The following is a 15,389-nucleotide window of genomic DNA, read 5'->3' as shown; positions in this document are numbered from 1 at the left end:
TTGGGGTGGGGGGTTATTTTGGGTGTTGGGGAGGGCAATACAAGAAGGGGGGAGGGGTAGAAGAACAAGACAGATAAGGGAACACTGAGACAGGTTTGCATGGCCTAGTGGGACAGAGATAAACAGTGATGCATACTCAACCTTGGAACAACAGGACTCTGGGATACAGGGATATAGGTATAGCTTGAAAAGGGTAAATAACACTAAAATCTTTGACTGCCTTATGAATATTAGTTTCCCTTGCCTACTATTGTAAAATAGACACTTGAGTGGTATAAAAAGGAATGTTGGGAAGCATGATTAGAGAAAAGTGAATCATACTTATATTCACAACTGCCCCAAAGTGTTGGCAGTCCATTGACTGAGAAATTAACAAAATGTGACATGTGATATATCCATAAGATGGAACGCTATTCAGTCAGAAAAAGGAATGGAATACTCTTGTGTCTTGGATGCACCGTAAAACACTGAATGAAAGAAGCCACACTACAAAGGTCACATATTAGAAAACTGCATTTACACGAAACGTCCAGAAGCAAATTGTAGAGAAAGTAGAGCAGTGTTTGCCAAGAACTGGGGAAAGGGATTGGATGGTGTCTCCCAAAAAAATATGTGTTGCAAATCTTAACATCTATGCTTGTGGATTATAAACTAATTTACAAATAGGTTTTTATGTTAATGACACATATTAGTATAGGGTATGTTTTGAGTCAATTTCTTTTGAGACAAAAACAAGCAAGGGAGAAAAGTCCAGATGAGTGAAGACAGAAGCCAAGGCACTGAAGATCACCTAGGAGTAGATGCTCAGAAGAAGTTCTCCAAAGGCTTCCCAAAGAGCCAACACCCTGAATTCAGACTTCTAACCTGAACTGTGAGAAAAATAAATGTTTAGTAAAGCTTCCCTTTTGTGGTATTTTCTGTTATAGCAGTACTATCTAAGTAAAAAAAGGAGAGGTTGCTAATGTCTTTTTTGGGGTTCTAAAATTAAACAGTGGGGACAGTTACATAACTCTTTGATGTACTTTTAAGAAATTAAAAACACTGAATTGTACCTTTAAAAGGGTAAAATTCATGGTATATGAATTATTGTATCTCATTAAAATGTACGCAGGAAAAAAAGCAAGGAAAATAACATAGGTATTTACAGAATCTTTAAATAAATGTTTAACACACAAATACAACCATATATATATATATATATCACTTCTAAAACTTTGTTATCAGTTATCCTGGACACAGAGACTAAGCTTTTCTAATTATTATAAATAAGGCCTTGTCTCAAGGATAACCAGAGGAGGTCTGCTGTAACTTACATCACTGAACTCCAAAGGTAAGCTCTCAGTGGGCTGAAGCTCAGCAGCACTCAAGTACAGATCCACGGGGCCGGTTTCCAGATCATCCGGCACAGACAAGCCCTGTTCAGGCTTATACATCTGAGGAGGCAGCTGGAAATGCAGTGGACAGCAGGGATCCTCAGAGAGGCTTACAGGAACGGGTTTGTTGCAGGGTACCTCCTCAGACCCCTGGCAGCATTTGAAGAGAACCTGATTCGTATCTTGACAGATATCTGCAGAAAAACGGTTAAGGGAAAAATGCAATCTATTGGAGGTACAAAATACAAAAAGTTATATACTGAAAACTGTCATGTAATACAAAACCCAAGGTTTAGACTATATAAGATACCTTCTTTTTTGATACAGAAACCAAATGCAGTTAGCAAGTTTAGCTTCATTCATTACATCTAATGATAGTTCCAACAGTAATCTAAAATAACTCCCCTAATCTATTTCAGAATCCTAATTATTTAAATCATTTAAAGACACCAATCCTGTTTTTCCTTTTGACTGTCAAGCACAGAAGAATTTCTACAAAGTAACAATAACCCTCCTAGAAACCCACCCCTATTCAGAAGAAATGTCATAGCAATGCAAATAGCTAAGAGAGGTCCCTACCAGTATCTTCCAGGAGATAGGAGATACCATGTTGTTCCTGCTAGTAAGCAGACGGACAGAAAGTTTTAAAACTTCGTGGACATGTTTCCAAAGCTATGATTCCTTTGATAAATTCATTTAAAACAGCAAGGGGATGGGAAAAATAGAAGTTATAATAACAGTCACTAGGCATCACGTCCTGTAACATCTCTGGGGGAATAAATGGTTAACTCACTCAGCTCCTAACCAAAAGGCTACCTAGCCAGAGGCACCTCAAAAGCAAGGCCTGGTAATCTACTTCTAAGAGATCAGCCATTGAAAACCCTATGTGAGGGGGGAAAAAAGAACAAAACAAAACCTATGTAGTTCTATTCAGACATGCAAGGGGTCACACCATGAGTCAGAGTCATCACAATGGAAATTGGTTTATTATACCCTGGTAGGAAATAAAAACTCCTGTTTTCTTTTTTTGAGGGGAGGTGCTGGAGAAACTCTGTTATGATCCTAAAGAGAAAAGGAAGAAGATAATTAATTTTCCTTGTGAAGGCCCAATGGAAAGGAAATACTCCAAGAATACTCTAGGAACTCAAGAACAACTTCTTTTCTATTAAGGGTAGAAGCTAAGAAGGGCTATTATTTCCAAGTCACCAAAGAAGCTCTATAGAATAAATCAAAGTTGAAATCATGAGATAAAATAAAATCCCAAAACAAATTATTCTACAAAATACATTCACTAAAGAGCTCCTGTTTCTTGAAATCTTGACTATATAGTTATTTCCCCTAGAATAACAGGAAGATATTATTTTAAATTTTTTATTTGCCCTTATTTTAAATCAGAAAACACAAATTTTCACTAACTGCATTTAGGGTTATGGAATTATGGGTTTTAGCCTAAAAAAGTACATGTAATTTTGTTTTTTAAAGCATGTAAGAATTGACTAAAAGCTGTTTCTTTTAATCTATGCTTTGAATGACCAGATTTGAAAGCAGAATTTCACAACCTAAGTGCTGACATTTTTTTCATGGGGATTACTTCTATGCAATGCCAGATGTGTAGCAGCATTCCTGGCTACCACTAGATGTCAGAAGCACCACCCTTACACCCCACAGTTATGACAGTCAAAAATATCTGACATTGCTAAATGTCCCCTAGTGAGCTAATGTGCAGGACAGCAAAGTTGATTTGATACACAAGGTTGGCGGTTCAAGCTCACCAGCCACTCCTTGGAAACCCTATACAGGGTCACTCTGAATCAGACCCAGGCTTGACAGCACTTAACAACAATTCTACAAGGAACAGCAGATAGTACAAAGTAAACAAATATTTGTTTACTGAATGACCAAATAAATATAAGGAATCAATTTCCCATGCAGTTATAATAAATGTAAAATCACACCAATCTCTAATGTGCTTAAAAAACCCAGTATTATGTAAATTGATATTTAAAATGTTAACCTATTCAATTAAATGTTTCTGACAAAACTTTGTTTCATGGAGTTCTAAGGAACTTTTACTTCAGAATAGTCCGGAAAAACCATCCCCGACACCCCACCCTTCTCCACCTCCTTTCCTTTCAGATGGAACCAGAAACAATGAGAAGGGAATGGTTGACCTACAACTAGAGTCTGGGTCCTTCACTTTCAGTCCAGTGCTGTCTCCATTAGACTAAAGAGTTAACAGGTCACCAATGGTAGTCGCATCTCTCTCTGGGGTAAGGACTTAAGGAAGGGTAAGTGACTTAGAAAACTATGGAGTAGTAAGGAAAAGAGCAAAGAGGCAAATAAATACTTCTCTTTTCAAATACAGTTCATTTCAAACTTTGCTTCTTAAAGTACCAATATCTTACCAAAAAACTATTTTTAGAATACCATAATGTCTAACATACTCCTTAATAACTAATTTAAGGGAAGAGATTCTTACAAATTTTAAAAAGATAATGTCTGAACATATTCCACATTATATGTGTCACAGTTTACTTCTCTACTGGCTTATCTTGAAAACTAAAATTATCCACAGCTGGATGATTGTGATGTGAAAATATGGGTAAGTAATTCCAAAAGATAGAATCACTACATCAAAGAATATGAATACGACCAAGTTGCTTTCCAAAAAGCTTGTGCTAATTTATATTCCCAATATATGTAGTGGTGCTGTGGGATAAAGCATGCAAGGTCAGTTTGAATCACAAGATCAGCGGTTCAAACTCACCTGCCCTTCTCTGGAAACCCCATACAGGGTTGCTGTGAAAATCTACTCAACAATATTTAAGAAGGTCCATTTCACCATATCCTCATCAACTTTTGAAATTCAATCCTTAAATATTTAGAAATTTGTATTCTTAGAATTTATTTTTAAATGATTATATATACAAACAGTAAGTTAACAGTTTGCTATTTCAAAGATGAAAACTTTTTCACTATTATCTTCTTTTAAATGTCCACAATCTTTGTTCAATTATGTTTTAAACATTCATTTTTAGTTTTTGTTTTGCACAAGCATATTTAAGAATAATCCTTTCCAATTACTGTCAAAATTCTTAATTAGCAAAATAGTTAAAGAAAATACATTTTATATTTTCCAAATACTAGGTACCCTTTGTCAGGCAAATTTAGCAAAATTTCTGCCTTCATATAATGGAGATCATCACATTTAATCTAAAAGCAAGTGTTTTTCCTACGAAAGTAACTTTTCCAATCAATGTCCATAATAAAGATGCACTTTTACAATCCAATGAACTCAAAACTTTCTGAAACCTGATGGTAAATGTAGTTCTTAGCTCAACCAAGACACAGTATGATGGTTTAAAGGCAAATTCATTTAAAAGGGGTAAATAGCATCTCATTTTTAGAAAAATTACGTTTCAAATTTGAATGAAGTTTTAAGGTCCCCACATTAGGACCATGACTATACAAAAGGAGAATACCTGAAGAAGGGTCACAGTTCAGAACTGTCCTGTTTGGGGGTTGGGGGTTGGGGGTGAGAACACTCTTCCACAGTGATTTTTTTTTTTTTTTTAAATAATTAGATTTAATGGCACTTTAATTCTAATGAACAAGTCAAATAAAAAATTCCTGTACTTTGGAATCCAAACATTAAGACTACAAATAAAGATTAGTTATCACCAATGACTCATGTTTCTTTCTAATGAACTGACCATTACACATTTTCAAAGTTCTGACATGGCCATCAGACCAAAGAAAGACATTTCTTTAGGCTCCTGCTTGAAACCAACAGCGCGATCACACTGCTGGCCTTGATTTAGAGCCAAAGGAAACTTAAGACCTTCAATTAGGCAAGCTAGCACACAGATTAAGATTCCCTCCAGCCCTACTCTAGGTAGCAAATCAGAGCTTGAGGAAGCAGAGTAAAAAGATACGGGTCAGGCAGTGTCTGGTCATTGGAAGAGACTGATTGGAACAACGAACATCATCCACAAATGCTAGGCACCTCTGACTGGAACGAGTGGTATGGGCCTAAAATGGAGAAAACAGCTAAATCAAAAACTGTAAATAGATAAATAAAAAATAGGTAAATCAAAAACAAAAGGACATACAACATATGACCTATGATGATAAAAATTAAAACACCTCTCCATATAGGATGTTGGAGTCCTGGTGTGGTACTGTGGGTTGTACTGTAAGGTTGGCAGTTCAAGCTCACCAGCCATTCCTTGGAAACCCTATACAGGGGTCACTATGAGTCAGAATAGACTCAACAGCACTTAACAACAACCATATAGTTGCAGAACCTAGTGGTTTTCAAATTAGTTTGTCTTTTAGTAGCATAACCCTTTTAAACATTGTAATCTTGTTTTTTTTAAATGGAGCTAATTACTCACTGAAGCAGGGACCACAACTTTAAAAATTTAAGAAAGATTACCTGTTTCCTGTCAACCTTATTTTCTAACTTTCAATTACCCCTATTTTTCTAACTATATTCTCACCTTTTAAAATGAGAGTCCCAAACAATGTAGGCTTAATCTGTGCCTATTTCTAAACTAAAGAATTTCTGAATTAAGTTAGAAATCAATTCTATATGCTCAATTTACAGATGAGAATACTGAGGCCCAGTGAAGTTAAGCTATCTGTGCAGGCAGATCTGGTCAGTAATGAACTGCAATTAAAACCCAAATCTCTTGATTTCTAACTAAGTGTTTTTCTCACTACATACTATTGTTATTGTTTTAAGTGCAATAAATCCCATAAAGTCAGATTTGAGAGCCAAAAACTAAACGAGAGTGTTTTGGTAAGGTTGAGAGGAGAAATGACCTGTTGGGCAGCACCATCTGTGGCAAGCATTCTGCGTTCCTTCAGCTGCCTGTGTAGCAAGGCTTCCACTCCGTAGCGCTGGCGGTATCGTCGGAGACACTTTAGTCGCTTTAAATTCTCTCGTTCTTTGGCTAAAAGTCCCTCTGGGCCAGTCAGAAGACTACTACCTGGAGAGTCACAAAAGTCAAGATTCTATCCACTGAGCACCCATGAAACTGTTACTACAAATTATTAAGGAATAAACACGGAAACCAGTTTACTCCTTGATAGACAGTTTAAAAAGTACAACCCCAAGACAGAAATATATGTAACCACTACCAAATTCACAGGTTGGGCCCATAAGCTTTGTTGGAACTGCCACAAAACTTGCCTAGAGCTTCATGTTCCACTTTGCGATTATGTAAATATCGGCGCTTCTTCTCTTTGAGCAAATGCTGAAGTCGTTTAAACTGATCAATGTACAGAGACTGCAAACGAATTAACTTCTCACGCATAATTAGAGCCACTTCTTCAGCAGTGTACACACCAGCATGTCTGAAATGGAGAATTCAGCAAAACATAAAAAATGTACAGTAACATCTAACCTGAAGTAAAGACGTTAGACTTGGTTTGTTATTTAACACGTAACAGTTAGTGCTGATACGTTACTAAACAGGAATGCTTTCACAGAGCATTTCATTTTATCACTGAAGTTCTGTTACTAAAAGAAAATCAAAAATGGATACCAATGACTGGGCTCACACAGGGGACATATAAATTTCATTATATTTCTCATTTTCATGCATTGTGTTTAAAAAGGTTTGAAGATATTAAACACTCAAAATTTAAATGAATCTATATTCTTTCATTTAATGACTGAAGAAAGGACCATTAGTCAGTCAGGACAGCTTAAAAGTACTCAAAGTAATAACAAATATCTTAATATAATTCAGTAAAAGCACAAAACTTTTAATATGTTAATAAAAGTCAAACCAACATGAAATGACTACAACCTTCTAAGTATAGTAATTAAAAAATATATGCAGACTTCTATCATGGAGCCAGGAGTCCTGGTAGCATAATGGAATAGTTGAGCACTCAACTGAGTGGCTCCAGCCCACCCAGTGGCTCCACAGAAGAAAAGATCTGGCGAATTGCTCCTGTAAAGATAACAAATTAGGAGACCCTAGGGAGCAAGGCAGCTGGCTGGAACTGAACAGCCCAATGCTTAACTATTGCACCACCAGGGCATTCATCTCTTCAAAACAGCCAATTTGCCTATCTGGCATCTCACTGGAAAAAAAGAACATGCTTATATTATGATTTCAGCTGTCTCCTCCCAAAATACAAAGGAGCTTCAAAAAGTTATTGGAAAATTCCACTCTCTTTTAATTCTATTTTTCCATGAATTTTTTGAAGGAACTTGTAATGTTGGGATTCTAACCCTATTCCTTTGGATACATCTATGTTTTAAAATAGGGTCTCTTCATTATGCTAATAGGGCCACCCCAATGTAGAGTATACCCTAAACCTTGAGTTACAAAAATGGACAAATGAGGCAAAGGTGTACACATTCTGAGGAAAACAGATGTGATTGCCAAGAAACAAGGAACACCTAAGGCTATCAATCAACAAAAAGGACAAGGACAAGGCCCTGTGAAAAAATAAATTTCAGTTAAGCTATCCAATTGTAGTATTTGTGCTGTAGCAGCACTAGGAAACTGAAGACAGTTTAGTATTGTTACTGTTTTGAGAAAGAAGGAGAGTTTGGATTAGATAGAGAGTGCCCTTTTCAACTACTTAAATGGACTTTCTAAATTAGTACCTCCTGAACAGCTAACTATACAGAGATTACTCAACAGAAACAGATACAGAAAAAGAAAAGGCATTCTGATAGCCTAGTGGGTTACGAGTTGGGCTGCTAAATGCAAGCTCAGCAGTTCAAATCTATCAGGTACTCCATGAAAGAAAGATGAGACTCTTTACTCCAGTTAAGATTTATAGCCTTAGAAACACTGTGGGCAATAAGAGTAGAAGCACACTCAACAGCATGCAACCACCACCCCAGCAAATAACATCTTATAAACCTCAAAGTCTAAGGTGCAATGAAAAAATTAATATCCCAGGAATGACAGTCCAATAAAGTCTAGAAATATTTTATTATCTCTTTTACTTGTTTACAGAACTACTTCCACCTAAAGTGTCAGTAGAAAGGGCAAAGTAAGTTTTTAAAAAGAGAGAGAAAAGTCTAGCACTTCAGGAGTGGCAGTATTTTTATGTTTCCACAGCTTCTTAAGTGATCATGGGAGAACAGAGCTTGAATAAGATACAATTAGGTTGATTACTTACTTCTGTGTTTCTAAACTGGTTTCTCTCGTAGGTAGGAAACCCAAAAGAAACTCCTGAACACCTTTTTTCTTAAAAAGAATTCTATAAACCCGAAGGAATATTGTCAAACAATCACTATTCAAGTACCACTGCCATCTAGTCGATTCCAACTCATGGGGACCTTGAAGACAGAGTAAAACTGCTCCACAGGATTTTCAATGGTAGAAAGCTTCACAGAAACAGACCACCTCATCTTTCTCCTGCAGAGCAGCAGATGGGTTTGAACTGCTCACCTTCCATCTGAAAGCAGCCAGGTGCTTAGCTCACTGTGCCACCAGAGCACAGTGCAGTAACCTTATTAACCCTGAAGCTTAAGCCAAACACCTATTCACATTTGTTTTCTCTTCCATAACTGGTCTGAGCGTTTCTCTACCTACATCCTACTCTCATGTCCAAGAAATGTTTCTCCCCTACTCTTTTCATGTGAAATTTAATCCCCTACTCTTTTCATGTGAAATTTAATATTATAAAAAAAGTTTTTCCAAGTTTTAAGACTTGTAAAATAATCAATCTTGCCTTGAAGTAATATGCTAACCTACTCTGGAAACTATTACTGCTAACAAATAGCTAATTGTCACCAACCGTTCTAGGTTATTAATCTCTTAACACAACATGCAGTGCTATATTCCACAACTAATTGCATGAAGGAGTCCTGGTGTGGCACCGCTGTGGGTAAATGCACCAGACTGCAAAGCCGTCTGAACTGCAAGGCTGGCAGTTCAAGCTCACCAGCTACTCCTCAAAAACCCTATACAGGGTCATTAAGGGTCGGAATCGACTCAACGGCATTTAACGACAACAACAATTACATGAAGGAGTGCTGGTGTGGTACTGCAGGATCAGCACTAGACTGCTAACCGCAAGATTGGCAGTTCAAACCCATCAGCCACTCCTCAGAAGCCCTGTACGGGTCTCTGTGAGTCAGAACAGACTCAACAGTACTAAACTACAAATTACATGAAACATTCAAGCCATTTGAAGAGTTACAACCTACTTTAAGGGATCTTCTTGATCACTGTCTATGCTATCAGCTTCACTGTCAGGGTCACCTCTCCAGGTCTGATCCACAGTAATGGATTCCTGCTCCCCATCACTCCAGCTGTCTTCATCTGAGGCAAGGAAGAAAAAGCAGTCATTGAGACATCCCACCTCTGTAACTCTACCACCCAAAACTAGATTGAACACATCCACCAGAAATAGTAAATTTTTTTAAAAAAAAAGATAGTACAGATACTAGCAAAAAATAAAAATGGTTTTAAATTATATATAACCCAGCTCAAATTAGGTAAGGCTATAATCAATTAGATAACCAATGCCCTTTTTAAAGGCTAGGAATGTCAATTCCAAAGTATTCCTATGTCCTGAAACTGCAGTTACTAAACATAAAAACGGCAATGGAAAAACCAGAAAACGTCATAAACTAGAACACACTACATCCAATTCAAAAGAACTGGTCAACAACACTGCAATCCTGGAACTCTCATCAATTCCCAATGATCAACAACTATTGCTGCTAAGTACCACGGAGCCAGTTCCAACCTTGCGGTCCAGTGCTTATCCTAGCAAATGGCCAAAATACGTTCAAGGCACTACACAAACCCAAAATAAACTCCTTCATCGTCTTCCTCCCTTTTCATCCTGGGAGAGAAGTATATTATTACCCAGAATTCGGCTGGCTTCACTGCGGCTACTTTCTGGAGTCTGAGAACCCAGTTCTGTCTTAGCATATGAGCTCAGCTGGCACAAAAGTGTTTCACCCATAGGTCCTGGGTTGGACTTTTTCATCTGGGCATGAAGTACCATAGCATTCCTACGGGCATGTTCAGCACAGAAGGACACCCTAGGGAAACAAAAGGTTAACATTGTATCCTCAGTTTCCTTCTTGAAAAGATGCAATAATTTTCCTATTCATTGATCTTCAAAATTATCTTTTGTTGTTAAAAGTCATCCACTCGGTTCTGTACAGGGTTTTCAAGTAGTTGGTGGGTTTGAACTGTCAACTTTGAAGTTAGCAGTCCAGTGCTTAGCCTACCAGTGCCACACCAGGACTCCAAAGTGACTATTACATTTATTCTAAAAAGTCAGAATTTGCCCCAATGTCAACTAATTTTGTTACGAAAAATAAATCCAATGTTCTTTCCATCTGTAACCATTCCAAGCATACAAATGCTGACATCATCTCAGAACAAATCAGAGATCCAGTCTCACCTTTCAAAACTGGCTCTGGAAGTCAACTCGTTATTTTACTTTACTATCAATCCACTGCCGATAAAATCTGGGACAAAATCACCTAGTGAAAATTGGTTTTTGTAGTCATAGATACTTTACGCATATGAGGGGCGCTTTTCCCAGAAGAATGCACACATATACAATTTTGCACTGCTTAGCAATATCCAGTTTATTTACTTTCCAATATATTCATAACCCTAACCCCACAGTACATTACTTCTACCTCCTATTTTACAACAAAAACCACAAATGACATAGAGAACTACATATATATACATACCCATCTTTCTTCTCGGGCTTTGGGGCAGCACTGGGACATCTTTTTCCATTCTTCGTCGATATGTAACTACATTGTTTGAAGGGTGCATTCTTGTCTTCAAGAATATGCTTAATGCAAAACTCCTGTCCCTCCAGACGTGGTTGAGAGCATGGGCGATGAGTGAAAGAACAAGACAGGTGCTCCTGAGACCTAGGTACTGGAGTGATTCTCCCCCGGTTGGTAGGCAAGACGTGAATCCGAATCCTATTCATACCAAAACCTGCAGGGACACACAAAAGATCAAAAGCCCTTATCCTTCCCCAAAATTCCTGCTCCACAATATCCGGACTGACCGCGAGTAGTTTCCACAGGGCAGGGAGATGTTAGCCTCGTAAGGTTCTCTCTATAACACCTCTCCGCTCTCCTTTTTTCCTTCAAGCTTTGATTAGCCATTTAGCCTCATCTCAACTTCTCCCTCTATCACCACCCGCTCGTAACACGGCCACCGCCAGATTGAAAGCATATCAAGGACTCGCACGGCTGCAGCACTAGGGGGTAGCGAAAGCACCGACTCCACGAGGCAGCAACGCCGCAAGACCGCACCCCGCCTCCCTGCCTGTTGCCTTTGTCCAAGCCCGCCTTGCAGCTCACGGCTGGGCCCTGCCCGTCCTCGGCGGACCGTGCAAGCGCCATTTTGTCCTAAAGCTTCAGGCAAAAGAGAATCTGGAGCCTGGGAGCCTACAGGAAGGAGAGAGAGCCCGACGCCTGTTGAAGCGAGCTAAGAGTTCCGAAAAGACATAAAGGGCGAAGTAGCAGCCTAACTGCAAATGCGCAAATCGACAACTGCCGCCATCTCACCTCTGCCGCCACGCTACGCCGCGCGGCTTGTTCTCTCTTGCCGCGCCAGACTTGTCTAACTCGACCCCACGCCTTTCCGGGCCCCTAAGTTCTGATTGGCTGAGGCGCCTACGTCACTGTATCACCATTAACTGAAGCCAATTACCTATCACGTGTGGGAAGGCAGGGCGCTGAGAAAATGAGCGGTGGGAGTGGCTGAGACGAACTGTCAGAAACCCCGCCCAGACAGAGGAGGCGGGTTTCGGAGCTGGTGACTGGGTGTGGATATATTTCCCCGCCTTGGAGGCCTTGTCTGGTAGCTTGTGGCTCCTCTCCACGTGTTCTTAGTCGGCTGCTACCTCACCACTCCTACACAACGGAAAGAAAATAAAACATCACAGGCTAAAGGATCCCCGTACTTTTGACGCTTACAGGAAAAAGCTTTAGTTTTCCTTGAGAGCACGCTGAGAACCTTTTTGTGTGTGTTTACTGTTGTTGTTGTTGTTGTTGAGTGCCATCGAGTCGGGTCCGACCCATAGCGACCCTGTACAGGGTTTCCGAGGGTGTAAATCTTTACGGGAGTAGAAAGCCTCATCTTTCTCCCGCGGAGCGGCTGGTAGTTTCGAACCGCTGACCTTAAGGTTCGCAGTCCGATTCGTAACCACTACGCTATGTTTACTATGAGTCTGAAAAACATGTCCAAACGGATTTAATTTTCAGAACAACCCTGGCAGATAGAAGTAATTATCTTCATGCTATAAGCAATATAACAAAGGAACAGAATGGTTGCCCAAGGGTTGTTGTTGCTATGTGCCTTTTTTCGACTCCTAGCGACCCCATACAATAGAGGAACAGATTGCCTGATCTTTATCCCTGCAGAGTCTTAGTGGGTTATAACTACTAACATAAGAGCGCTTAATCATTGCGCCACCAGAGCTCCTTAGTAAATGGGGTAAAACTCACTACCATCAAGTGGATTCCTACTCAAAGCGACCCTGTTGGGATTTCGGAGCCTGTAACTCTTTACAGGAGTGGTGGTGGTGTTGTTAAGTGCCTTGGAGTCAATTCCAACTCAAGCGACCCTGCATAGGTTTTCTAAGGAGTGGCTGGTGAGCTTGAACAACCGACTTTGCAGATCAAACTGACTTTGCAGTCCGGCGCGTTACCCCTCAGCGCCACATCAGGACTCGGCTGAGTAAGGAGGGCTAATTTGAACTCAAGTCATTTTTTTTTTTTTTTTCTTGTAGTTTGGGTGAAAGTTTAAATAGCAAATTAGTTTTCCATTTATACACATTTTATTTCAAGACATCATTGGTTGCGATCCCTCAACAGCACTGTTCTGCCTACCCCCTTGGGGAAGTTCCGCCTTTCCACTGTCTTTTTCTGCCACTTTTTGCCTGATGACCTTTATGGGCAAATGCTGCCCTTTTGGTCTCCTGTAGTTGACTGTACTGGTGTACAATCCTATCTGCCTACCTGAGTGTTATTATTCACTTTAAAGGCTTGTCTGATTAAAAGCTGAAGAGGGGAGGTTGTTGTTGTCAAGTGCTGTCGAGTCGATTACGACCCATAGCGACCCTGTATAGGGTTAACAAGGCGCAGCTGGTGAGCTTGAAACACCGACCTTGCAGTTCAATCGGCTTTGCAGTCTGGTGCATTAACCCACAGCGCACACCAGATCTAAACCAGTTGCTTATTCTTTATCACTTATTGGCTCATATTGGACTAAAGAATAAGGAAAGTACAGGACAAATACAGAAATATGACTTCTGGTTTAGGCCTTACTTTTCATAAATTGTGTGTGTCCTAATGCTCCAATATGAAATTTAATTACAACTCCATTCCAAATAACTATATTATAGAAATAGCTAACACAATCCCAGTTTCATCCTCCTTCAAGGATTTATAATTAGAAGCATCACTCTTCTGCCATCTCCAGCACTCCTCTGTAGAAAAGATGCAACACTTTTTCCCTCAAAACCTTTAGGACCATTTTTGCCTCGAACCCTTATCTAGTGACTGTCAGTTTCAAGGAAGATGTTTTCTCCATGACTAATGAGCAGGGTTCACAATGGAGGTGAGCAGAGAGAATGTATAGTGTTCAAGAACAGCTGTCAAAAAAACACAAAAAGTGATTCAAATAAAAAGGCAAGGAGAGGGACTTTTCCCTAAAAGTAGCCCTTTTCTGAAATTCATTCACTCAACAAATATTTACTGAGCACCTAAGTGCCAGGCCCTGGAGAACAGTAAAAAGCAAGAAAGGTTAGCCCTGCATTCTTGAAGCAAAAATTCTAGCAGTTTGGGATTATGGATGCAATACAAACATAATAATAACTAAAATTTATCTACAAAAGCAAGCAAAAAAATTCTCAAAATGGATTCAAAGATTTTATAAACATCCTATAACTCAAAACTAGCTGAAGACGGTCTACAAAAAATTTGGGTATCAGAATCTGCAATCAAATGTAGCAATATCAAAAAGAAATAATAAAACAAACTAGTGAACAAGAGAGCTTGGTGACTGTAGGATAAGCACTAGACTGCTAACCACAAGGTCAATGGTTCAAGCCCACCAGCCATTCCATGGGAGAAAGATGAGGCTTTCTGCTCCCACAAAGAAATACGTCTCAGTTGCTATTAGTCAGACTCGACTCACAGCACTTAACAAGAACAATATAAAGCACAGGAATAGACAAGAACACACAGAATTTTTTTTTTTTTTAATTAGTTACTGAGTCTACTGAAGGTTTTAGTCAGAAAAAGTAGGGGGAAAAAAAACCCTGCTAAACCCAAGACAGAAAAATTACTTTTAAAAATCACTTCCTTCCAAGTGGGAGGGAACAAATACTATTAAAGAGTCAAGATAGTGGCAAATTCCTTGTGATGTTTAACAAGGTTGTTTTCAATTTACCAAGCATTTATCTAGGTTAAAATGGGCCTGAACACACAGCCATCTAAGATAACACTATTTGTCTCTTCAAGAAGACTGAAGAAACTATTGTACCACACAAAACACAACCTCCACTAGCTTGAGACCAGAAGAGATAGATGGTACCCAGATACCAGTACTGACCACTTAGATCAGGATCACAACAAAAGGTCCTGCACCAAGTGGGAGAAAAGTATAGAACAAAATTCAAAACTATGAAAAAGGACCAATCTTACTGATCTGATAGAGGCTGGTAGAACACTTGAGATTGTTGCTCTTCCAAACCCAAACTACGGCCCTCAGACATCCTTCAAACCTGGAGCTAAACCCACTCCCAGAGATCACCTCTCAACCAAACAATAGACAGGCCTACAAAGTGAACACCCGTGAGAAATATGCTTCTCAGAGCAATCCATCATATAAGACCAAAAGGCAGTATTAGCCCAAAAATCAAAGTTAAGAAGACAGGAAGGGGCAGGAAAGAAGTGCAAATGGAAACAGGGAACCAGGGAGGAAGTGCCAAGAGTGCTGTTGTATTGAGGAGATTGCAACTAATGTCACAAAACAA

General features: G+C 39.3%; 1 protein-coding gene across 1 annotated transcript in view; it reads right to left on the bottom strand.

The window, feature by feature from the left end:
- The window catches only part of KANSL2 (KAT8 regulatory NSL complex subunit 2), a 16,350-nt gene extending 5,021 nt beyond the window's left edge, over nt 1-11,329 (bottom strand). Inside the window, exons 1-7 of the mRNA XM_006870107.1 lie at nt 11,077-11,329; nt 10,229-10,407; nt 9,562-9,676; nt 6,567-6,734; nt 6,201-6,363; nt 5,309-5,405; nt 1,314-1,567 (exon numbers count right to left, since the gene is read on the bottom strand). Coding sequence (XP_006870169.1) covers nt 1,314-1,567; nt 5,309-5,405; nt 6,201-6,363; nt 6,567-6,734; nt 9,562-9,676; nt 10,229-10,407; nt 11,077-11,327 — 1,227 coding nt within the window. The 5' untranslated portion in view covers nt 11,328-11,329. The remainder of the gene's footprint in view (nt 1-1,313; nt 1,568-5,308; nt 5,406-6,200; nt 6,364-6,566; nt 6,735-9,561; nt 9,677-10,228; nt 10,408-11,076) is intronic.
- Between the last annotated feature and the right edge of the window lie 4,060 nt (nt 11,330-15,389).

The sequence above is a fragment of the Chrysochloris asiatica genome, unplaced genomic scaffold (assembly GCF_000296735.1).
Source record: "Chrysochloris asiatica unplaced genomic scaffold, ChrAsi1.0 scaffold00138, whole genome shotgun sequence".
NCBI lineage: Eukaryota > Metazoa > Chordata > Mammalia > Afrosoricida > Chrysochloridae > Chrysochloris > Chrysochloris asiatica.
This window is presented reverse-complemented; position numbering and strand designations above follow the sequence as displayed.